General features: G+C 42.6%; 1 protein-coding gene across 2 annotated transcripts in view; it reads left to right on the forward strand.

The window, feature by feature from the left end:
• The window catches only part of LOC124594227 (glutamate receptor ionotropic, kainate 2-like), a 281,777-nt gene that overhangs the window by 39,730 nt on the left and 215,202 nt on the right, over window positions 1–26,845 (forward strand). For both annotated transcript variants that reach the window (XM_047132590.1, XM_047132591.1), the window contains exon 2: window positions 25,102–25,242. In XM_047132590.1, coding sequence (XP_046988546.1) covers window positions 25,128–25,242 — 115 coding nt within the window. In that variant the 5' untranslated portion in view covers window positions 25,102–25,127. The remainder of the gene's footprint in view (window positions 1–25,101; window positions 25,243–26,845) is intronic.

The following is a 26,845-nucleotide window of genomic DNA, read 5'->3' on the forward strand; positions in this document are numbered from 1 at the left end:
TTCCGTGCAACTGTGGGAAATATTATTATATTGGTCAAAAGTCCTACTCTACTAAAGATACCTGCGACGAACATGGGGCTCACATGTTGTTACAGCAATTGGAAAAATTGGTGAGTGTAAAGCAGCGTCTGAATACAAGAGGGACAATAATTACACTACGATCTTAGTTACTGCTTTCACTTTTTGGGATTGTGTTGTCTAATACACTGTCAACAACGACACAAGATACAACGTAAATAACAGAGACACGAGGTATAGGCTCGGTAGGCCGTCTTCGCCCACGTTTGTCTTCATGAAATCATGTTGGCTGCAGCGGACGCTGCCTCGAGAGAACTGATAAGCCGCTACTTTCCCGCCTTCCAATTCGGCAGTCCGCCTGTTGACCTAACTTCGCCGCTTTCCTATAGAATGCGCTGTTATTGGGGCACCACATCGTTACTTGGCGCAGGCGCGCTCGTCCATATCATCGTGTCAAGATGAGAGGCTGATTATTTGCCAAAATACTCAGAAGCTTCGGCGAGACATCTGAAGCTATGTCCTAGGGTCTCAGCAATATTTATTAGTTTAGGAAAGCTGGACACGGTAAGTATAGGCTACGAATTCGCGACAATGTTACTTGTCTATCGTCATGCAAATTTGTGATGACTGTTCACAGTGGCAATTCTTATCTAAAACCACTGTGAAACAAAACAAAACAAAAACAAGACTTAGTTTTATACATAAATAATCTGAAAGGAAACCCCCAATACAAATACATATTTCATCGCAGCCACCTCTCTGAAAACTGTAAATTCCAAGAAAAAGAACTAAATGAAAAGTCTTCAGGCAACTGCATAGTCAGGAAAGTTTGTCTTGAACGATTCCGAGGTAAGTCGCGGAGTCGCTCCACGGAATGTTCTTGTCGCTCAACACAATCTGACGATCTGGTGGAGTTAATTTGTTAGTATGCAGAACAGCTACGATTTTCTCCGAGTCTGTCTTGATTTCCCAGGCGTTGAACCATTTTATGATTGCGTCGAGGTGTTCGTGGAGTTTCGTGGTTATGAAGTTTAATTTTATGCTGCTCTTAAAAACTGCCGTGTCGTCGGCATATAGTGCAGTTTCACCTCTGGCCACTTTTGGTACGTCATTTCTGTAGAGCGTGTACAGTATGGGGCCTACAACCGAGCCTTGCAGGACCCCAGCCACAGCGTTCCTGACTGAGCTGACATGCTTGCACAACCTGACAGAGTCCTTTCTCCATGCTAGGGACGAGTCAGCCATGCTGACATGTGCCCGGAATGTCTAACTGGGTTAGTTCATCAAGTAAGCCATCATGCCAGACTTGATCGAAAGCTTGCGCGATGTCTAGGAAGACCGCTCCTGTGCTGTGTTTTCTGTCTCTCACCCGGCATATGTGTTCCACCAGAGCAAGGATTGATGGGCAGTGTTCGGGAGGGAAGCCAAACTGCTCAGGGGTGGTGATGTTGTTGTCTTTTAGGAACTGCGTGAGGACTCGAAGGATTAGACACTCCAGTACTTTACGGAGGAACAAAGGGCTGAGACTGGTTTGGAGCTTTGGGGAAGGATGGGGTTTTTGTTTGGTTTAGGTATAGTTGTTATCCTAGCAGTTTTCCAAGCAGGTGGGAAGTATGTTAAGGAAGTGCACTGGTTAAGATGAGATACTAGTTTGCTAAAGTAGGTAGGGGTTTCAGGTGTGGGGCGCGGACCTTCTCAGGACCGGGAGATTTGTTGTTCTCTAAGCGTCTGATGTAAGCACACACAAGGCGGTCGGAAACTGGTTGAATTTTAATTTTCTTTTAACATGGCTCCGTGGGCAGCGACCGTTTATAAATTAAAGTTAAAGTAACTACAGCCCTCGGTCACAAAAAATGTCTTTTGACCCTGTTTCGGCGCTTCTGTGAGTGCCTTTATCAGAAATTAAACATTCAAATTGACATGTCACGTATAAAATAAATATCAAGTGATAAAGCTCTAGTCACAATTTTTTTTAATAGTACATGGAAGGGGAGCCACTATGGGCTGCTCATACACGTCAAGCCACAGGTAGCAACATACTGACTAATGAAGTCACCCATAGAAGTGCCGAAACCAGGTCAAAAGACGTAATTTTTGCGCCCGAGGGATGTTACTGCTTTAACTTTAATTTCGTGTGAATTTTGTATCTCGCCTGGTTTCTCTCCATTGAGCCACTCGTGCGACTGTTGTTCTCTCCTGCCTATCAGTCTCGTCATCTTCGATGACGTGAGCTCGGAATTGTGACTTTAGTGATGTCGCCATTGTCTCCGTTTTTTCCTCATCATTGTGTACTTGCCCATTTGGACCTCGCAGTGGCCTGTCTACTCTGGGAGTAGCCTTCAGTGATTTTGTGATCTTCCATACTTGGTTCACATCGTAGTCTGCACTTTCGAGTTTCTCTTCCCAACTAAGGCCTCTGTACTCTTGAAGTTTTTGCTTTACGTGGGCTTCTAGTCGCCTAAGCAAGCTACTGTCGGCGGGGTTGCGGTAACGTTGCCACTCCCTCTTCCCGCACCGCTTGGTGATTATCAGGTCCCTGGCGCCAGGTTCGGTGGTCATCCTCGTGCAACACACACACCCAAACCCGAGCAAGGACTCGATCCTCCGGCGGAAGGGACCACGCAATCTGTGACATGGCGCCTCTAACTGCCACTCCGCGCCACTCCGCTCGGTCCGAGCACAGATCTGGAGGAGCTTTGTAAAATAATCAGTTGCTGAGTCCACCTCTCTTTCATCGCGTATCTGCGGTATATCCTCCAGATGATGTCCTACCAGGATGGAATATTGTTCCCAGTTAGTATTGTAAGTCGTTTTTGCCATCCTCCGGTATATGCCTTCGACACTGGCACATTCCAGATCAACTGGACTATGGTCTGAGTCCAGCTCAAAGTGCACTGTGGCTGCCGTTCGCCACCGTAGTCCCCTGCACAGGAAGATATCCAGGATATCTTGTTTGTGCTGGTCGTTGCGCGGGATATGAGTAGTTAATTAGTTAGTTAGTTAGTTGCGTGTTCCATTGATCAATCGCACGGTACGATAGCCGTTATGATGGGGAACGTGTCGAGTGCACGAGAAATGCACGTATGAAACAAGATTTTTTAATATCTATATATTACAACGCAGAGTTAAAGATTAATATTTCTATTACTTACCCCATTCCCTTAAATGCCACAAAATGCATATACTATATTTATAGATTTATTTATTCCTATTCAAGAATTCATCTATGGTATAGAAGCAGTTGTCAAGGAGATATGACTTCAATTTATTTTTGAAGCTATTACTGCTGTCTGTCAGACATTTTATTTCATCTGGTAGTTTATCGAAAATTTTTATAGCAGCATATTTTACCTCTTTCTGTGCCAAAGATAGATTGAGTAAAGGATAGTATGAGTCTTTCTTTTTTCTGGTATTATAATCATCAATATCACTCTTGTTGTTAAACTGGTCCATGTTGTTGAAAACAAATTTCATTAGTGAGTAAATATACTGTGAGGCTGTTGTAAGAATTTCCAATCTTTTAAAAAGATGCCTACAAGATGTGCGACTATGAACCCCACACATTATTCTAACCACTTTCTTTTGAGCAGTGAATACTGTTTGCCTGAATGTTGAGTTACCGCAAAATATTATTCCGTATGACATCAGAGAGTGAAAGTATGCAAAGTATGTTAGCTTACTAATTTCGATATCCTCAAAATTGGCAATTATTCTGATTGCCAAAGTTTATGAACCTAGTCGCTTTAGAAGATCCAAAATATGAATTTTCCAATTAAGATTCTCATCAATATGTACACCCAGAAACTTAGTATGCCCCATCCTGTCTACTGACTTCTGTTGATGTGTTATATTTATTGAAGGAACTGTACTTTTTGCAGCAGAAAATTGGATGTACTGTGTTTTTTTCAAAGTTTAGAGCAAGCCCACTTGCAGAAAACCAATTAATGACTTTTCCAAAGATCAGTATCACTTTCAATTGGAGTTTCTTTTACTGGATTAAGAATGGTGCTTGTGTCATCAGCAAACAGTGTCAGTTCAGCTTCCTATTTCAGGTAGGAAAGGAGGTCGTTCACATATATCAAGAACAGAAGGGGACCCATGATTAAACCTTGTGGAACACCTAATGTAATTTCACCCCAGTTAGATGAAGTGGCAAACTTATTTAAATCACTTGACTCATATAAGGAATCTTTTTGCTTCCTGTTCTGTAGTTATGACTTAAACCACTCATATGCTATTCCATTTATACCATAAAATTGTAATTTCTGTAACATAATGTCATGGTTCACACAATCAAATGCTTTGGACAAATCACAGAAAATTCTTATTGGTGACACTTTACTATTTAAAGACTCTATAATATGGACAGTGAAATTGTATATTGTTGTCTCAGTGGAACAGTATTTTTGAAATCCGAAACTGTGATTTACTAAGTACCCATTTCTGTTGAGTACGCTCCCCAGGAGCGATTACCCTCGCTGAGGGATCGCTCTCGACAAACCTCCTCAGTCTCCCGCCACTTGTGCTCGCAGATCGGCATCCCCTGTCACCATGTTTGCAGTTTAGGTCCCCTACTACTAGTACACGTTCGAAAGTATTTGTCAAGATCTGGAGGCCCTGTACACTAATGTTCCTATGGGGACAAACGGTGATTATTGTGAGAACGGTGTTCCCTACCTTTAATTCTACACCGGCAGCCTCGACCGTGACCAGATTTGGCGCCGGCCAGTGTGGCCGAGCGGTTCTAGGCGCTTCAGTCTGGAACCGCGAGATCGCTACGGTCGCAGGCTCGAATCCTGCCTCGGGCATGGATGTGTGTGATGTCCTTAGGTTAGTTAGGTTTAAGTAGTTCTAAGTTCTAGGGGACTGATGACCTCAGATGTTAAGTCCCATAGTGCTCAGAGCCATTTGAACCATTTTTGAACCAGATTTGGCATGTCGACTGTCCGATGGCAAATCCTCTGCCGCACAAGGACGGCCTCTCCGCCGCCAGGTCTGCGTCCGCGAAGTTGGCAGGGCCTGTCGACCCTGTGGACGGAGTAGTTGCACTTTAAGCGGATCGGTCGGAGGCAGATGCGTCTCTGAGATACAGGCGACGTCTATAGCATGCCAGTCAAGAAATGATGAAGTTGAATAGTTTTGTAAGAATTGCCGTTTTCATTCCAATTTATGACTTTGAAACTTTTATGCCTAGGGGCCATCGAAAAATGTCAGTGGGGCTTGCGCAGTGATCATCGCCTTCGTGAATTAGTCTGGATCTGTGCGCACTTCTGTCATGATGTCCTTGAGCTTCTTTATTATGTAGCTGAGGTTAAATCCAGCAAACACCGCTTTGAAATATTTTAGTTCATGCATTAGGTTTACGAGCTCGCTTCCTGTACTTGTGCACTTTGCGGTTCTTGTGTTGCCGGCGGCGGTTCTGACGCGGCACTGGCAGTGCTACAGTCGACGTTATGTGTCTGTAGCTGGAGGAGGTTGAGGGCGTTGGTGGAGCGACCGCAACAGCGGGGCGGAAGGGGGAGGTTGACACATTTCGTGTCGGTCAGAGTTTAGGAAACTGCGCTTGGTTCATTTGAAAATCTGTTTGTCGATTTGCTTGTTGTTCTCGCACGGACGCAGGTGCAACAGTAGTTGTGCCCGCTTTCTGTTGCCTCTGGGCACGCACTAATTTTTGATACACCTGGCAGCCTCGATTGCCTCGATTGCAATTACGCAAACGGGGTCTGCTTTCCTTTCTTTTTGGCACAGTTTGGTTAGATGTGGGCTGGCACATTTTACGCACCTGGGTTTCAGGTGGCAGTTCTGACTTGTATGATTGTATCTTTGGCAGCGGTGACACTGTCTAGGACCTTCGGGCCTGTTGTATTTCTCGATAATGACCCTGAAACCCAAAATGAATCTGACTGAGAAAATTCTTTGGGATTTTTCATTATTTTCGATTATCGCTAGAAAGTTCGGTTCTTTTTTGCGATCACCTCCCTCGTCTCTTTGTTGCGGAGCAAGATCGACAGCATGACTCACAGGAGCAAGCAGAACGAACTCGAACGCTGCACTGAGCGACAGAAGAAAAAGTTTGAAAGGTGCCGGAAGTAGACTGACAAGGTGATTCCCGACAAGTCACACACAGTGGTGAACCTCACTGAACGACAACTAACTGAAGAGGAAGTGTCTGTTTTTCGAAAAGGAGGGAATTTCTCCATCATGCCGAGGACTATATTTATGGAGGACATCACTGCTAATGCCGAAGCGGCCATTCGGAACCTTCCTTGTGGAAGAGCAGAGGAAATGCGCACTGAAATGTCCAGGATACTCCGCCGAGCAAAACCACCAGTTTGCAATCTGAAGAAAGAAGAGGTACAAGCTATTAAGAATCTTAAAGCCGACGAGATTATATTGGTACTGCCTACCGAAAAGGGAAATGAAGCCGTCGTAATGAAGACCGAAGATTATGAGCAAAAGAGACCTATTAGATCCGACGACGTACCGAAAACTAAGCGCGGTTCCGACGCAGCGTATCACGCGGAATACGAATCGGTTAATCAAGAAGTCTTCTCTGCAGGCGGACATACAGAGGAACCTGCGCAACACAGAAGCCCTACCACCTCGGCTGTATGGATTGCCTAATATCCACAAGAACAACGTTCCACTAAGACCGATTGTTAGCGCTCCTGGCTCGCCAAGTTATAAACTGGCAAAACACTTGGCCTCTCTGATCCAGCCGCACGTGGGGAAGACTGACATATGCGTAAAGGACTCAGGACATTTCATTGAGAAGCTGAAGAAACTAAAACTTGCACCAAACGTCATCCTGTTAACTTTTATATTGTTTCTTTGCTTACGAAAGTGCCACTCAGTGACTTTCTGCAGTTCATCGGTTCCATTTTCCCGCAAGACATCAGAAAGCTCTTTCACGCATGTCTCACCACGAGAAATTTCAGGTGGAATGGCAATTTCTACGAACGGCTGGAAGGCGTTGCAACAGGTAGTCCTCTTAGTCCAGCGGTGGCCAACTTTTTCATGGAACATTTCGAAGCACAGGCACTGGACTTGGCGACTTGTAAACCTAAGGTGTGGTACAGATACGTCGTTGATACTTTCGTTGTGTGGAGCCATGGTGAAGAACAGTCGGTGACTTCGTAAAACACTTCAACAGCCTCCATACCAAGATAAAATTTACCGTGGAAGTAGAAAATGACAAAAATCTACCACTTCTAGATGTAATAAGTTTCCTTTAATTTACGTCTATGGTCACAAACTTCTAGTTAACAGATTACCGGTTTCGGTCTTTAATGACCATCATCAGATCTGTAGTACTACTGGCAACATGACTCGTGCATGTGATGTTATTTATATGCACTTGAAGATGCTGGTGCTGATTCCGCATTTAACATTTGACGATGCCACTATGGCTGCAGTACATTAGGACTTTGATTTTATGGAACAGATCTGATGATGGTCATTAAAGACCGAAACTGGTAATCTGTTAACTGAAAGTTTGTGACCACAGACGTAAATTAAAGGAAACTTATTACATCTACGGGTCATTGTTTTTTCGTGACGATATCGCAGCTTGTAATTTCTAGATGTGCTGATCACAAGGGATGGCTAAAACCTGGGACACAGCGGTATCGAAAACCGATACACACGGACCGATACCTGCTCAAACTATCAAACCACCACCTGAGCCAGAAAAGAGGCATGATTAATTCGTTCGTAACGCAAGCACGACGAATATGTGAGCCGCAGCACCTCAGACGAAAAATGCAACACATGGAAAGTGTTCTGAAGAGCAATGGGTACTCCACTAGCTATATTAGAAGTGTAACAGAGCCAAACGCTCGGCGCAGTGGCAAATTAGGAGAAGAAATGTCGGGTACGGTCTTTCTGCCATACATTCCCAGAGTGACTGACAGAATCGGCCGTATACTGCCCAAACAAGGCGTAAAGAAAATTTTCGAACCGACAAAGAAGGTCAAAGAGTGTCTTAGATCGGCAAAGGAGAAAAGGGACCCACTTGCAGTGTCGGGAATATACGACATGCCATGCATATGCGGAAAAGTTTGTCGGAATGACTGAACGATGAATCAACATCAGGATCAAAGAACGCAAACGACAATGCAGGTTGAGCAGGCGGAGAAATCGGCCGTGGCAGAGCAGGCACTGTGTGACACCGACCAAGTAGTAAAATTCGCCGACACGGAAGTTCTGCCTGTAAAGAAGCACTATACCACCTGCTTGTTCAGAGAAGCTATTGAAATACAAAAACATGGGAATAGCTGCAACAAGAAAGAAGAAAGCCTTAAGCTAAACGGATCCTGGCTTCCCGTGCTGCAGCGAATGACCTTCGCAGGTAGCAAGAGGAGAAACGCACCGGAAATGAGCGCGGAGAAGACCTCGGAAGTTGGCACGCCAGGTACATATAGTCTGCGGCCGCGAGATCGGCTCCAGTTCACCACCAGCAATGGCGGATGAAGCTTTGACAATGCCACCCACTCGTGGTGGCGAAACGCCAGTAAAATCATCAAACGAACGTCGGCCAAAGAACCAGAGACACATGCCAATAGGCACTTTGACATGTTATGGCTCATGCGTTCCGTTCTGGAAGTCTTGATTCTTCAATTCCTTTGTTGTAACATAGTTCACAACCGCTTATTTGTTGTTTTCATTTTTGTGAGAGGTCTATGCGTCCTTTCCCGTGCTCTGTCTATTCATCACATATACTTTCGACGGTAGTATATTCTTACCACACAACTCATATTCTGTATACTATGATAGTTGCCAAAATTACAGAAGGACAGTAAGTTCATTCTCCCGCTTTGCACACCAATATTGTGACCACACATCCACGACGCTATGATTCTTGCAATACGCTCGATGTTGAACATATTGAGCTTGGACCATTCACTGTTTGTATTTCCCTCCTTTTTCACAGTTCAGTGCACCTTCTTGCTGTTTTCATGCTTGATCTGCATTCAGTTTTTAACGGGCTGTCCGCTGGGCATGGCAGATCAGACTAGACACCTCTTACGTTAGTGAGATTGTCTCTGTGAGTACTGAACTTGCTGCTCAGAAGATCGAAGAGCTTATGCTGTGAAACTTCCTGGCAGATTAAAACTGTGTGCCGGACGGAGACTCGAACTCGGGACCTTTGCCTTTCGCGGGCAAGTGCTCTACCATCTGAGCTACCCAAGCACGACTCACACCCCGTCCTCACAACTTTACTTCTGCCAGTACCTCGTCTCCTACCTTCCAAACTACGGAACCGCAGTAAGACTTTATCAGACTCCCTATTCATGGAGACTGAATCACGAATACCGTCAGTAATTCAACGATCAAGTTGAACTCCCAGAAACAGTACATTTACAACACGACGCGCTACAGAGCGCCACGCACTCCCGGATCTCTCCGTACTCGCCTCTAGCCACAATTGCACTGCCATTAAACCATATAAAGTCATGTTGACCATTAAAACGGTTAAATGAAAAACGTTAAGCCACTTTTAACAATGCGCAAATTATTAAATTCAACTGCCGCGATATGGTACAGTGGCCTGTTCCAGCTGCCTGAGCTGCGTCTTTGCTGCTCGTTGGATGACGTTTTCAGACACGCGTTCCTATGTAAAACTTGATCCACTAAGTCCGCTTCACGATCTCTAGAAGTGTGTAACATGAATTGTGAAACACCCTGTATATCCTCACTCAGTCTGTAGACAGTTCACCGCTGCCGGTTTCTATTGGAGTCTGGAAAGACACAGATCGCACACAGAAACAAAGGGATCGAAATGAAGCAACGCCCTATAGGTGCGCAAGGTACCTAACTCACAGGTAAGACTGTTATGATTTTCACTGATCAAAAGCTACTAGGAAGACTACCGTAGGCTACGCTTACTTACGATAATCTACAGTAGCCTACTGTGGGACGGCGGGTGGAATTATGTTGTTGTTGTATAAATGTTTGAATGTTGAAACACTTCACGGCCGATTAACCATATGAGGGGCGGCGGGTGGAATTAATTGTTATATAAATGTTCCTATTATTTATGCTGTTGTTTGCCGTTCTCAACACTGGCTCTCTAACTACAATATTGGCAACCAGAAAGTGATTAGCAAAACGTGAAGCCTGTAATTAGAATTCCTAGTGCCCACTTCATCTGAGAAATACACTTATAGCTACAGCTTATAGCACTCAGGAATTAGGAGATTGTCTGGGATTTATAATCAAAAACGATCGTGAAAAAAAAACTCTCTCTATATTCTGAAAGTCACAGATGAAAAAAACAGAATCCACACAATCTAACTAACAGAGCAGTTTAGAGTCTAATGCGCTGATGCCACTATAACTGTCCAAATTAAATATTTAAATGAATGCTCGCCATAATTTGATGATAATGTTCATCAAACGCCACGCTAAATAATGGTAGAATGTCTGTCCTGCGGCGGCACGTGAAAATACGACATACGCAAACTGAAGATATATCATTAAAGTCATCCCAGAATTAACACTTCTCTCGAAAATGATCTCATGGTTAAGCGTATCCCGAGTAACTTAATACGGCATCCGAGGCTGTTTGTAGCAATGATACCGACGCGACGCGACTCCCGACACAGATGGCGTGCTATTCAGCGTCTGGAGAAAACTGGGGCCTTGCTTCCTTGCGCAGCGTTCTTATATATAAAGCCGCGGTGCGGACGGCTAAGGGAACGCCTGATCAAATCGGCTCTCCCGACTAGCCGCTGGGCTATTAATGCACCACTTTAAGTTACCGAATAAATCATAGCTTCTTTTGCTGATGGCCGATGAAGCTCTCAATTTAAATGTGCATTCAGCACACAGGTAAGTAATCATAATAAAAGTTTGACGTGGCTAAGTTAAATATTTTGGGCGAGAGAATTAATTTAATTACACTGCACGCAGTAGACGAGCTCTGAACTTGCTCTTTGGAGATACGCTATCGCTATAGTTTTATAGTTATTCAAATGAAACTTATCACATCTTTATGGTTATAGCGGATCTCCATTTTACTTAAATATAGACATCCTAGCCTTATTTATTAGCCTACTTAATCTACCTTGCTTCCCTAATTTTTAATACAAAAACCAGAAAATCATGAATTTCAACTACAATCTTAATTTGTGAGATCCAAAGTACTGTTTCTATTAAATTAGTATGAAAAAGGAATATAAATATAAATTTTTAAATCTCTAGCTCTTTTCTGTTGCGCCAATGATTTTTACAGGAAACGTCCAAATTTCGAAAATGGTTAAAGTTATTGAACTGACATTCAACACATGTTGATTTAGTATTACTCCTGACATGCTAGAAACATTTTAGGTTATTTATTTGATTTTTAAAGTTTTGCACAACCTTTATGACGTCAGAGCTAGTTACAGTGGACTGGCTGGCACACAATGGAAAGACTGATGTGAATTTACTACGGGGTGAGTAGGCTGCTTCCCTACTTCACCCTCTACTTAAACTTTTTTTGTTTCTGAATGTTAATGAACGAAAAAAAATTTAATTACAAAAAGGGAAGCAAGAGTACAGCTTAACTTCCTATGAAAAATTAAAACTGAAATGTAAACATATAGAAATATTAAAAGAAAACTGATTACCTACTATAATTATTTAAATTGCGGGCATGTTCACTGCCTCTTAAGCAATATTATCCCTCAAAATTCAAGCAAAATCAATGAAACACTTTGGCATACATATTGCCTTAGACAAACAAACACATAAAAATATGTAAAATTATGAAAATCTTAAATCCATTAAATACATTTTTACATACACAAATTCAAAGAAAATAACAGTTATTCAAGATACATAGATGATTATCTCTTAGCAGTCTTTTCAAAACCTGAAAGAAAATTTCACAAATAATTTTTAGACTCGTGGTTGTAGCCGCTTTGGCTGGCGTTCTATACTTCCATTCACAAGGGTAGAGGAGGGGAAGTTGCTATGGTGTGTGTCCTTCACGTTCACTCTAAATTACACGGGGAAAGGGGAGGGGTCACTGTGAGTTGTGTCCAAGTCACTCCACGCTTTCACGCAGCTACCAGGCTGCCATTATCTGGTTTGTCCTGTAGAACAAACAAAAGAGTGCCTCAGACTCTGTTCACTTAACATCTAAGGGTGGGTCACAATGAAATGGGGATATATACATTTTATCTTTCAATATGTTGCTGGAACAAAGTTAACAGAGCTTTTTCAATTTTACTCTCGAGGTTACTTAATTGTCATAAATCGGTAAACAAATGGCTCAAAACGCCGTTAGTCACGTACTAGAGAAAATTTATGCTCAAGGCATACAATCATAAATCCTATTTACTTTCAATTTATTATTTCTGGGCCGGAACCCTGAACCAATGCTCGGTACATTCCTGGTACATTTGTATTTTATTCACTTAGCTGACTCATCTTTGATTACCTTATTCTTAGAGATAGTATGAGTATATTTGATTAGTGGTTGTGTTCTCAGCTTCTTTGTACATGTGAGTAACTTTTGGTAATAGTACAGTTCTGAGTGTTCAAAACACACTACGTTTAGTTGACTACTAAATCCACTTATTGGTCCTCTGCTGCTGTGTCAGTTCCACATCTGCAATTATGTACTTACTTCATCGAAGTGTATTTATGCTGAGCTATAAATAATGTTTCACGTCTGCCATTATGATATTCATTAACTTCACTAGTGTATGGACTTAAGTAATACTCACTCCATTAACATTTAAAACACAGGGTAGCACATTTATTTCATATCTGTAGTGTATTGCAGCTGATGAGTTTGCTCACGTGGCAATCCATTTCCACTCGATCGGACGCTGAAACCACAGATAGTCTCTCTCGAACTACCACTAAAATGCATCAAGTAATTATGGACGAGCGTAACGCTAAATTCCTTAAACCTATAGGATACCATGAGCTGCTCTGTCTCACCTAACATAAGGGTACCTATGGTCGCATTCACGCCTCCAACTCATAACCTCAATATTTGTAGGTGTGTCCTGTCACACACTACACCAAATAACGGCCAGCTCCAACCTTATAAATACTTCAGGGACGTGTCCTTCACGTCTCAACCACAAACACTGCTCAATTCTATTACACTGCTATTCCTTGCTACACAAGGTGAGTTTATTCTTACAAATTATCTGCATATTTTTCATAACACTAAGCAATCTCTTTTACTATTAATTAGTTAGCTCTACAGCGTACACTAGGTTTCACTGCCACTTCAGATCCTGCTTATACACGAACTTGTGTATTTTTTTAAAATATTATTGCGAGACCATTTCCAATAAAACAACACTTTGTACTTATAATATTACCAGGTTCTATACATAACTATTACTCAAATACATTTGTATCTTAATTACGTCATACTTCTCTGTTGTTTATGTCACTGTTAGGTTTGTCACATTAGGTATTTCCTTCACTAATCGGTGGATAGAATGGTTACAGAACTCATGGCTTGATAACCATAACGGAAAATTTTTGTGTTGGAAAGAAGGGGTCGCAATTTTAGGTGGATAGGAAAGATGAAGAATGAGTGAGACCTGAAAAGGAAAGAAGATCTCACACAGCTGGGACTGCACAGCTGCCACACTGTGTAGAGGTTATAGAACAACCTCCTCCCTACAGCATTCATTCATAACCCTTGACCACGCCACGTCGATCTGAAAATACCTTACGATGCCTTTTTAAAACCTGTCTCAGTTCTTCCTTCTGATTAGCTGAAATTTTATCGATTTCCTGCAATTTAGCTTCTATTTTGTCCAAAATATTTGCTTCTTCTTCTGTGTTTAGCTTACTGTTACTAAGATTAACACTTTCGTCCCAATATCTCCTATTTTTCAGAACTCGTATAGGCAGCTCCCAAGTTTCATCATTAGTTACTACATGTTTATCATTAAAAGGTACTGTAATTACTCGGGTTATCGGCAAGACCATTTTTAACTGGCTTCTTTCAAAGTCAAGAACACTCTGATATCTTGACAAGAAATCTATGCCAATTAAAACCTCAATACTGAGATTGTTTACAATTAAACATGGATGATCAATGAAATTACCATTAATGTTAAAGGGGAGCAAAGCTTCTTGCTTTACCGTTTTTGACACCTTGCCAGTAGCACCAATTATTCTTAGTCCTGATACCCTCATTACTGTAAGCTTGTCTTTACCAGGTAATGCATCAAAGAAGGACTGAGATATCGCACTCACCTCACTTCCACTGTCTAAGAGACAACGTACATTGATACCCAACATATTCACTATTATTATAGGGTGACTTATTCTAGTTTGTACAGGTGGTTCCTCAAACTCATCCAATAGTTCCTTTTTGATTTGTCTCCAACTAAAGTGATCGACACCTGTCTTCATTACATTTAGGTCACAGTGTGTAGGGGTTTCCTGAATTACATTTTCAGCTGCCTTTTCCAGTCGATCTATTAATTTCAAATCGAAACACCGCGCCACTTCATTACATTTAGTTTGCTGAACATGACCCAAATTACTGTAGTCTGAGCGATTCTGTGCCTCCAGACCGGGCATAACACTAGTTACAGTTAAACCACTTTTACTATTATCGTCGGGTTCTTTCTCAAGTGACAACTGGACACAGCTACTGGGTTCATCGACCCCCAACAGGCTACCCTCTACATTCTCACTTACCTCCTGTCTTAAATCTATTAGTACAGTATCAACATCCTGCACAGGCACTTTAGATAAGAGCACATCATCCTCATCGTAAATATAAGCATGAATTTCTTCTGCTTCTTCACCTGACAATTCAGTATTTTGTAGCTCTTCCCTACCATTACACTGCTGCGCCTTCTCTTTCTCTTCCCACTTAGAAAGCGTCTCTAACACGGTATCTATCAAATACTGTGAGTGATCTAATATTTCTGTTGTATCCTTAGATGCTACCGACACTTCATCCACCTGTTCAGTCTGAGTATTCTCATCTGTCTTACCAATTATTGTAATTACTGGCTTAGGAAAAGTAGCCGCCTGGTGAGCGCCAGTGTCCTCATAGACGGGAACTAATTTTCCTGCCTCGGCCTACTACTGTTTCCTTTATTTATATTATAGTTAACTGGCACAGCATTGCTTTCCGTACTGTTGTTTACCTGCATAATTTTGTTTGGAACAAAATTATTATCATTTGGATGCCATTGTTGGTTCTGATAATTATTTTTCCAATTCCTACCTCTCTTAGGATGGCGAACACCTACTGTTCTGATGTTGACATTGCCATTCTGCTCGTTCCTAAATTTACTACTATTGTTATTAGCATTTCTGTTATTACGTGCTTGCTCCTCAATGGCAGCAACACGTTCTACACGTTCCAAATATTCAATGAAACGATCCAGATTGTCTCTAGGGGCAGATATAATTCTAGTTTGCCGATACCATGGCAGTTTGGCTTCAAGACCTTGTATTATCATTTCAGGTTTTAATTTTTCGGCCAAATGTGACAAACGTGAGATCCATGACCTAGCAAACTCTTTAATAGATTCCTTGCCTGCATCGAAGCGTTTTTCACTCCAAAATTCTCTCAACACTTCATTTTGCTTATTGCTAGGCCAATACTCATTAATGAAAGCTGTTTTAAACTCCGCTAATGTTTTACACTTCAACATAACATCAGCTGATCAACGCATGGCGTCACCTGCTAAATGGCTTCTAATAAATGAGATTTTCTCTCGTTCAGACCAAGTTGGTTGAATCACATCTTCAAAATCGTTCCAGAAATCTAGCGGGTGGATATTTTTATCTGGATCGAACCGCAAGAACTGCCGACACCCGATAAAAGCGGCGTTTGCAGCTACAACTTGTTGTATACTACCATTACCAGAAGTTACTGAAGCTACTTTACTCTCAATGTTAGCAATGTTAGTACTGATATTTTCTACTCTCATTTCAACATTATCTACTCTTTGCACAATATGGGTAGTATCAGTTTTGATTGCGTCTACTTCTGCTTGACATATGTTTACTTTTATATTAACATCTTTAAACCTAACTGAGCACAGTTCAGATTCCGCCTCGATCTTTTCTGTTAACTTGTGCTCCAGCTTCGCATCTTCCATTTGGAAGTCTCTGCGAACCTCAGCAACTTCGGATTTTACTGTTTTATACATTTCAGAAAATTGTTGAGCAACCTTTTTCTTAATATCCTCATGATTGTAATCAATTTTATAAATCAAACTGTCCAGATCCTCTTTCAACTTATTACAACAAGCCTTGAAGGTATCGTCCATTACCTCCAATCGTTTATTAAAATTGGTTTGGCTGGCCACAATCCTGTTATTTACCTCAATTATATCAGATTTTAACTCAGCTGTCATTCTAGCATTACTGGCAGCTTTTGCTCGTAATATAACATTTAAATCAATAGCCCCAGTATCTTTGGGTTGCTCACTAGCTGGCTTTTTATCACCCTCAGGTGACGAAAAACTAGCTCCAACACCAGAATCATCAAAACTAAATGAAACTTCTGATTGATCAGTCATATCTAACTTCTCATGTTTAAACTCTACTACCTCTGATGACTGTTTCGTTTTTAACTCATCAGATAAACTATCATCCAATACATCAACAATTTCTGATTTCTGCTTTACTACAGGGGTCTCTATTATTGAATCATTGCCCCTTTTCACACTACTTTCAGGAGACAATACTTCATATTTTACTTTAACATTACTATTTTCGTACATATTTACACTTGAATCGTTGTCTGGATTTACAGTTCCCTCAACAGACATAGGTTCTGATTTAAGTTTAACCTCAGTTTCTTCTGGCAGTTCCATTTCCGACAGTCTTTTAGTGCAGGTTAGTAAAATTTTTAACAGCTTTTCACTTAACTTAGTTCCTTCTGCACAACGTATGGCGTTGCCGGCGCGGCGTACCAGGATTACTGATGCGACGCAGCGCGTTGAACTGCAGACAGCACTCCGACGGCTGTTGTGTGTTTGCGTGGCTCGCAACTGCAGGCGCGGCTCCGGCGGACGACTGCGATGAGGCGAAACTGGCTTCTCGCGATGCCGGCAGCGCCGCTATACTCAGTGCCACCTCCGTCAATCCAGATACGTCATTAATCCAATTGCGTCGTCCACATGCACACGTAACACTTTCACTGTTCTATTACTCAGTTGCGTGTCGCATTTCACTCCCGAATTCGAATATTTAAAAATCACTTTCACTTCTATTCAGTTTTTTCTTTCCCGGCCGATGCACCATTTGTGGGGCGGCGGGTGGAATTATGTTGTTGTTGTATAAATGTTTGAATGTTGAAACACTTCACGGCCGATTAACCATATGAGGGGCGGCGGGTGGAATTAATTGTTATATAAATGTTCCTATTATTTATGCTGTTGTTTGCCGTTCTCAACACTGGCTCTCTAACTACAATATTGGCAACCAGAAAGTGATTAGCAAAACGTGAAGCCTGTAATTAGAATTCCTAGTGCCCACTTCATCTGAGAAATACACTTATAGCTACAGCTTATAGCTCTGAGGAATTAGGAGATTGTCTGGGATTTATAATCAAAAACGATCGTGAAAAAAAAAACTCTCTCTATATTCTGAAAGTCACAGATGAAAAAAAAAGAATCCACACAATCTAACTAACAGAGCAGTTCAGAGTCTAATGCGCTGATGCCACTATAACTGTCCAAATTAAATACTTAAATGAATACTCGCCATAATTTGATGATAATGTTCATCAAACGCCATGCTAAATAATGGTAGAATGTCTGTCCCGCGGCGGCACGTGAAAATACGACATACGCAAACTGAAGATATATCATTAAAGTCATCTCTAGAAAATGATCTCATGGTTATGCGTATCCCGAGTAACTTAATACGGCATCCGAGGCTGGTTGTAGCAATGATACCAACGCGACGCGACTCCCAACACAGATGGCGTGCTATTCAGCGTCTGGAGAAAACTGGGGCCTTGCTTCCTCGCGCAGCGTTCTTATATATGAGGGCAGTTCAATAAGTAATGCAGCACATTTTTTTTCTGAAACAGAGGTTGTTTTATTCAGCATTGAAATACACCAGGTTATTCCCCAATCTTTTAGCTACACAACACTATTTTTCAACGTAATCTCCATTCAATGCTACGGCCTTACGCCACCTTGAAATGAGGGCCTGTATGCCTGCACGGTACCATTCCACTGGTCGATGTCGGAGCCAACGTCGTACTGCATCAATATCTTCTTCATCATCCGCGTAGTGCCTCCCACGGATTGCGTCCTTCATTGGGCCAAACATATGGAAATCCGACGGTGCGAGATCGGGGCGGTAGGGTGCATGAGGAAGAACAGTCCACTGAAGTTTTGTGAGCTCCTCTCTGGTGCCAAGACTTGTGTGAAGTCTTGTGTTGTCATGAAGAAGGAGAAGTTCGTTCAGATTTTTGTGCCTACGAACACGCTGTAGTCGTTTCTTCAATTTGTGAAGAGTAGCACAATACACTTCAGAATTGATCGTTTGACCATGGGGAAGGACATCGAACAGAATAACCCCTTTAGCGTCCCAGAAGACTGTAACCACGACTTTACCGGCTGAGGGGAGTGGGTGTGGCGCCACTCCATTGATTGCCATTTTGTCTCAGGTTCGAAGTGATGAACCCATGTTTCATCGCCTGTAACAATCTTTGACAAGAAATTGTCACCCTCAGCCACATGACGAGCAAGCAATTCCGCACAGATGGTTCTCCTTTGCTCTTTATGGTGTTCGGTTAGACAACGAGGGACCCAGCGGGAACAGACCTTTGAATATCCCAACTGGTGAACAATTGTGACAGCACTACCAACAGAGATGTCAAGTTGAGCACTGAGTTGTTTGATGGTGATCCGTCGATCATCTCGAATGAGTGTGTTCGCACGCTCCGCCATTGCAGGAGTCACATCTGTGCACGGCCGGTCCGCACGCGGGAGATCAGACAGTCTTGCTTGACCTTGCGGCGATGATGACACACGCTTTGCCCAACGACTCACCGTGCTTTTGTCCACTGCCAGATCACCGTAGACATTCTGCAAGCGCCTATGAATATCTGAGATGCCCTGGTTTTCCGCCAAAAGAAACTCGATCACTGCCCGTTGTTTGCACCGCACATCCGTTAGAGACGCCATTTTAACAGCTCCGTACAGCGCTGCCACCTGTCGGAAGTCAATGAAACTATACGAGACGAAGCGAGAATGTTTGAAAATATTCCACAAGAAATTTCCGGTTTTTTCAACCAAAATTGGCCGAGAAAAAAAATGTGTTGCAGTACTTATTGAACTGCCCTCGTATAAAGCCGCGGTGCGGACGGCTAAGGGAATGCCTGATCAAATCGGCTCTCCCGACTAGCCGCTGGGCTATTAATGCACCACTTTAAGTTACCGAATAAATCATAGCTTCTTTTGCTGATGGCCGAAGAAGCTCTCAATTTAAATGTGCATTCAGCACACAGGTAAGTAATCATAATAAAAGTTTGACGTGGCTAAGTTAAATATTTTGGGCGAGAGAATTAATTTAATTACACTGCACGCAGTAGACGAGCTCTGAACTTGCTCTTTGGAGATACGCTATCGCTATAGTTTTATAGTTATTCAAATGAAACTTATCACATCTTTATGGTTATAGCGGATCTCCATTTTACTTAAATATAGACATCCTAGCCTTATTTATTAGCCTACTTAATCTACCTTGCTTCCCTAATTTTTAGTACAAAAACCAGAAAATCATGAATTTCAACTACAATCTTAATTCGTGAGATCCAAAGTACTGTTTCTATTAAATTATTATGAAAAAGGAATATAAATATAAATTTTTAAATCTCTAGCTCTTTTCTGTTGCGCCAATGATTTTTACAGAAAACGTCCAAATTTCGAAAATGGTTAAAGTTATTGAACTGACATTCAACACATGTTGATTTAGTATTACTCCTGACATGCTAGAAACATTTTAGGCTATTTATTTGATTTTTAAAGTATTGCACAACCTTTATGACGTCAGAGCTAGTTACAGCGGACTGGCTGGCACACAATGGAAAGACTGATGTGAATTTACTACGGCGTGAGTAGGCTGCTTCCCTACACTACGGTAGTTTTGCAGTTCTACCTGGAGCTAGTAAACATCATCGCTTGTTTCGAAGCATCGCGAAAATCAACAGCTGTATTACGACACGTTTTATCGATTTTGAACAGTCAGTCTTAATACAATAGAGCCTCAACTTTTCAGAGAATGGGTACCTGTAGACCAATAAATAAACAATAAATAAAAGAACTAGTGGTGCACACGTAGCTGTAAATGGCCAACAAGAAATATTTTTAAGTCTCAATGTTGCGTGTCGTAAGTCAGTCAGTCATGTACTACAAGATGAAAGTAAAATTGCGTTCTGAGTACAGTCCAGCACAGCACAGCTTTCTGTGTCACTAGTTATGAATGGAACAGTATCATATATTAAATCGAACGACTCTCATGTCAATACGAGGGTAATCTGAGGGCTCTGCAGTGTCAGAATAGGTTCCTCCAACCTTTTATCCAGCGCTACAGTCAACACTTCGGCGATAGTTTCACCCTTCAAGAGAATAATTCAGGAGCACACTGCACCCACCTACCCACCCAACGCACAACTTCCTACAAGATAGAACATTGCAGTGCTTCTGTTGTTCATAAATACGATGCAGTGCAATACGATGCAAATACATGCATGCATGTCCGAAGGAACAGGCATCGTGGAAACTCCAGCCATTATGAAATGTATTCGCAGCTGCGAATATGGACAACTATCAACTGTATAATGGAACGACGACCATGAAAATTTGTGCCGGACCTGGACTTGAACCCGGATTTCGCCTGCGGTCGCCTCAGCATTAGGCTTTCCGAGCACGCCTGACGGCACATGGTTGACAACATACGGAAGTTTGGATCTGGCCGTGAGGCTTGCTCGGATAGTCTAACTGTATTGAGACAGCGTGCGTTAAGTGGAAAATGCAGGTTCGAGTCCCAGTACAGAACAAATTTTCATGGTCGCCATTCCATTACACAGCCGATGTTTGTCTGTATTCCCAGCTGCGACTAAATTTCATGTATTCCTAGAAGCGGTTGGAATTAAACGAATGGAATTGCCTGCCGTTTCTTCTGACATGTCACAATAAAGGTGGGCTTTCATATGGTATATGGTGAAAGGAAGTGGCCCTCAACCACGTACCCTCCGACTCAAAGTTGCAATATTAAAAGTTGCGGCTGGTTTCGATGTCTAGGGGCTGGGATACGTAGGTTCCGCATTACAGGCCAAATACTGCTGACTCTACAGTATACAATATGAATACATATATGAATCGAATGGTCGAAGGTTCCTATCACTCGGCAATTGCGAATTGATATAGAAATTTATAAATGAAAGACTACCAATTAAATAAAATTTACAGGCTCTATCTTAACGACTTTAAATTATGAGTACGATAGTAAAATTACTTTTGAGAATGCGGCATATTTCTGCAAAACACTTATTGGTGTCGATGGTGCAGCAATTAAATAAAATATAAGTTGAATAACAGGGAAACAATAGATTCCTACTCCACGTAATTACTTATGAACAACAACATAGCTCGCGAGATATTCACTTCCAAAGGCGTATTTCGTCTTCACTGCAGAAGCCACTGAAATTTCACAAGCACATAAGTCGGCACTCCGAAGTATCTTTATCTCTCGCGATCATGCGCAAACTGCTCCACTCCAAGTCTTTCCGCCGACTGTGCGTCCGTCCGCTGTACTGTCCGCGTACCGTACCGTGTCCTGTGCGACTCTCCAGAACTATCCTGTTCTCTCTCGAAACGATGCTCTTCTCCCACTTCCATCCAGTCTCCCCATTCACGAGCGTTGTGATTGGCTACAGTGTCCCCGCCATATCTTCAAGCAAATGCACATTCACAAACATAATGAAACACTTTCTAAATACTGGATTTTCATTTAAATAACTTGAAATTAAATAAATATTCCTACGGCTGGACCATAAACACGCTGAAGCAAAAGGTAAGCTAGGAGCCTAATGTCTCTGTGCTTTCTAAAACACAGTAAATATTTAACCAATTTCTTCATGAATAGTGTATATCGGACATAAACAAAGAAATAGATGAATAAATATATTTATAAGCATGATGCTACCGTTTTATCGTGTAACTGTGGAGTACTTATGGCCTGACGCGATCGAGAGAAATCGGCCAATTTAACCTCCAATAATTCATGTACTATTCAAGTTACATGCATGTAATTCATACCAATTTAGGTTTACACAAATAGCTTTCTAAAGACACGGCGATCGACAAAATCGGATGAAGCGTTTCTAGTTTGTAAATTCGTTGCTGGGTTTTACTTGTACAATTTACCGTCAGATACTAAACTTTAAACTAATACAGGTATTGAAAATCTGATTACACCATCAGAATCGTCGTGCAAATAATAGTAATGTACATGTTTCTTTTTGAGGTATCATGATTCATGTGGCTACTATTAATTTCTATACGAACTGTGAAATGTCTGCCATTAATGTTTCATGAAGTCCGCCATCTTTGGCACTCCCGCCATATACATCTCCTTCATCGACACAAAGCACCGTCCTCGTCACAGTGGATTTAGCGGCCACATCGTATTTTATGTAATTCCTTCCCCTAGAGCTACAACATCTTCCAGTGACTCACTCTAGTACTCTGCGTATAACGTATTGCAAGAAAGAAGAAGATTGCCGGCCCGTGTGGCCGAGCGGTTCTAGGCGCTTCAGTTGGGAACCGCGCGACAGCTACGGTCGCAGGTTCCAATCCTGCCTGGGGCATGGATGTGTGTGATGTCCTTATTTTAGTTACGTTTAATTAGTTCTAAGTTCTAGGGAACTGATGACCTCAGATGTTAAGTCTCATAGTGCTCAGAGCCATTTGAACAAAAGATCTGCGACACATCTCTCGGTGAAAGAAGAAGATTAATATGTTTCCGTCATGGCTACCTGACATAATCATTCAGTAACGGGTCGATCATATAATTTGGTACTGTAGTGTTCTTGTGAAAAGCAATTTATTTGCCAAGATCGCTATGTTAACACAATTATTGGATTACTGGTTTCAGCTTATGTATTGCCATCTTCATATATATAAAAAGAAAATGTCATATAAGAACTATAGTAGGGCATACACAACAGCTCAGTCACAGAAATTGCATACCCATAAAACTAGGCTATGACAGTTATATCACACAATGCCTAAATCACTATACTTCAAAAACAACAACAGCGTGCATCATTATTATACCATAAGAAGAAAATGACATCCATTGTCATTGTCCATCCAAGATTGCCTTAAGCACAAAAAGGTGTGGTGTCACCGCCAGACACCACACTTTCTAGGTGGTAGCCTTTAAATCGGCCGCGGTCCGTTAGTATATGTCGGACCCGCGTGTCGCCACTATCAGTGATTGCAGACCGAGCGCCGCCACACGGCAGGTCTAGAGAGTCTTCCTAGCACTCGCCCCAGTTGTACAGCCGACTTTGCTAGCGATGGTTCACTGACAAATTACGCTCTCATTTGCCGAGACGATAGTTAGCTTTGCCTTCAGCTACGTCATTTGCTACGACCTAGCAAGGCGCCATTACCAGTTACTATTGATGCTGTAAAACATGTACCGTCAAGAGCGATGTTCACCAATTATGAATTAAAGTTAAGTATTCCAGTAGTTACGTACGTTCTTTGCTACTATAAATTCCTTGTCCTGTTCCAGACCTCACGCCAGCCTGCGTGAGCTTAATCGCATGCCTTTCGGCTTCCTGTCATAGTGGATTGGCAAAAGGGGTGGACCAGCGCCGTCACTAAACTCTTTGATCACTCAAACAATGATATTAAATGCTTCACAGATAGGAAAATTTAATCTGTAAACAAACTAGAGAAGTTTCTCACTAATAACTACTTGTATCAGATACAAGAGTTTCTGTTCATGTAGTAATGTGGTTGGCAGGACTTCCTAATTCATTTCCGTATTTAAAAAGAAATTGTAAATTGTCAACACGAAACCATTTTCACACATGATTGTGCAATGTGATTGTGTAATACGATTGTGTAATGACTCGTTCAAAATCATTGCGATTAATTGCACAAACGATCCATGCAAGATAAAAGTAAGGAACATAAAAATATATTGGTAGAAACAAAAACTATGTTTGTAAGCTTAATGAAGCGATTTCCCCAGTCTTAAATTCTCCAGGGTAGCATTTTCTACCAGATGGATTTGGATGCAGACGGGATTAAAAAGGAAATGATATGAAAAAGGATATGGGATGAGTCTTAGGAACGGTAAAGGGAAGGGGTGCACGTTGTAGGAGGCCGGTGGCATTGCATTCATGCAAAGAAAGGATATTTTTCAGCATTTGGAATGGAAAAATTGGCGTATGTTGCAGTTAGCAGAATGCCTCCGGAATGAATTCACGCCTGGGAGAGGGAGACAGTTGAAAATACTGAAGGAAAGGACATGGAGAGTGTGGAGATATTACGAAGGTAGGACGGTAGGAGAACAGGCTTCTCAAGAACAGAGGAAGCAATGGGGTGTTGGCATTCGATTTTGCTGGAAGCGTACGACCGTGAAGGTGCTGTATCTTTATAGGCCGGTACAGGATGCGGCTAGGGGAGGGTAAACGAATGCTTAAAGTTAATTGGAGGTCAGAACATTCGAGGATTTCGGACGTCTGCTGAAACTTGGAAGGGGCAGAGATCCAAGCAATATTTGCTAGGAATGTGACTTGCAGGCGTGAACGATAGTCGAGGTATTTATGTCTCATGTTTTGCTGGTTAGTAGTTTCAATAGTTCCAATAGTCTGTTGCGGAGTTTCTTTTGGACGATTAATGGACGAGGTTACAGGTTAGCATTTGACCTATGCTAGTTCAAGATACTGCAATGTAACTTTCATGGCTATAAACTCAGCATCAGGATTAAAGCTATTTAGAATATCAAGCATTGTCCAACACGACGTTAGGTACGTGTTCGTACGTAATTGTCTAAACCCTGTATGCATCGTGACGCACTGTATAGTGGTGGCGATGTACTTGACAGGTGGTGGCGTTGCCGAAGGCGCCGACATGGCGGGTGGCCTGAGGCACAGTCTGAGGCTGCTGCCGTGGTTGGTGGTGGTGGCGGCCAGCTGCCTCCTGGGCGCGCACGCCAGCAACAACCCGACCTACAGTGTCCGCATCGGTGAGTACCGCCATCAGCTGCTGCTCCTTCTCGTCTCATTTATGGCTGTGTGAAGAGTATGATCACCTACATCTGCCTTCCTCAGTACCGAAATTTATGGACGTGCAAGGTACAAATCTACGTCCGAACGTCACAAATTAGGATCCCGGCGATTGACAGAAATCGATTCATATGAATTCCGGAATGGTTTCTTCACAGAGGGATAAGTTGGACTATACGGTCGAGCAACATTAATGTCATCACTGCCGATGTTCGACGTCAACGTGTAATAACCACTCACAGACGGCAGGCAGCAGCACTAGCAGTGAAGGGTATATAAAGCGTGTTGAGGGAACAAGGAAAACAGTGCAGTCGTTATCGTAATGCGAATTCAGAGTTTTTCATCTGACCTGCGAAAGGACATGATGATTTGCTTTCGGGCCAAGAGTGGCAGCGTTTCTGAAACGACGAAGTCTGTAAACTCTCCGCGCGTCGCTATGGTTAAAATGGCAAACTGGCGCTATTCAAAACGGGCGCCGAGGTAACCATCGTGCACCACGGGTCATAAAAGACAGGTGTGAACGACGGTTGCGGAGTTGTTTGCAGGCGAACAGAGGTGCAAATGTCGGCCAACTGACTGTGAAAATGAACTAAGAGTCTACCGGCCGTGTCTGCTTAACGACCATTCAGCGAACGTTGCTGCGTATAGGCTTCTGAAGCAACCACCTGGTTCACGCACCCACGCTGACTGCTACTCATCGGCGACGAAAACTGTAATTTGCACGCCAGTACCGCAAGTATACGTCCACTGAAAGGCGACTGGTGGCCTTTTCAGATGAATCACGTTTTATGATCCATCGGACTGACAGCAAATACCCTGCAACGATCGTCAGAAGGGTCCAGGCCAGGGCAATGGTGTGGGGAATGTTTGCGTGGCATTCCTTGGGTCATCTCGTCATTATAGGCACACTGGCTCAACGCAAGTATGCGTCTATCCTTGGGGACCACATCCACCCCTGCATGTAGTTTGGCATGATGAAATCTACCAGCAGGACAATGCAACGTGTCACACAGCTCGCAGTGTACATTCGTGGTTCGAGGAGCACCGGGATGGGTTTAACGTACTCTCCTGCCCACCAAACTCCCCGGATTTACACAGAATCGAGACTCTGTACGACATCTCGAACGGGCTTTCTCAACCGAGAAACTTGGTGCAGCTGTCCACGGTATTGGAGTCAGCGTGGTTCGACATCCCCCTCGGTACCTTGGAGAGCCTCGTTGATTCTCTTCCTGTACATCTCACAGCGGCCAGCGCTGCGAAAGGTGAATACTCAGGCTTTTGACAGGTGGTGACATTATTGTGACTGGACAGTGTGGTACTCCTTCACTGATAACCTCGAAGTCGAAGGGATATTGAAATGTAACCTTCCATTCTCTCAAGCAGAAATGGCCATGAAACGATTAGTAAGGACGCTGGATTCCTATTTGAGAGAAGCGATATTTATTTCTTACCGAGGGAGGTGGTGATGTGGTTAACGCAGTGGATCCGCATTCGGAAGAAGCGATAATCAACTCACCGTCCAGCCACCCAGATCAAGATTCTCGTGGTTTTCCAAAACCAATT

This window comes from Schistocerca americana, chromosome 2, assembly GCF_021461395.2.
Source record: "Schistocerca americana isolate TAMUIC-IGC-003095 chromosome 2, iqSchAmer2.1, whole genome shotgun sequence".
NCBI lineage: Eukaryota > Metazoa > Arthropoda > Insecta > Orthoptera > Acrididae > Schistocerca > Schistocerca americana.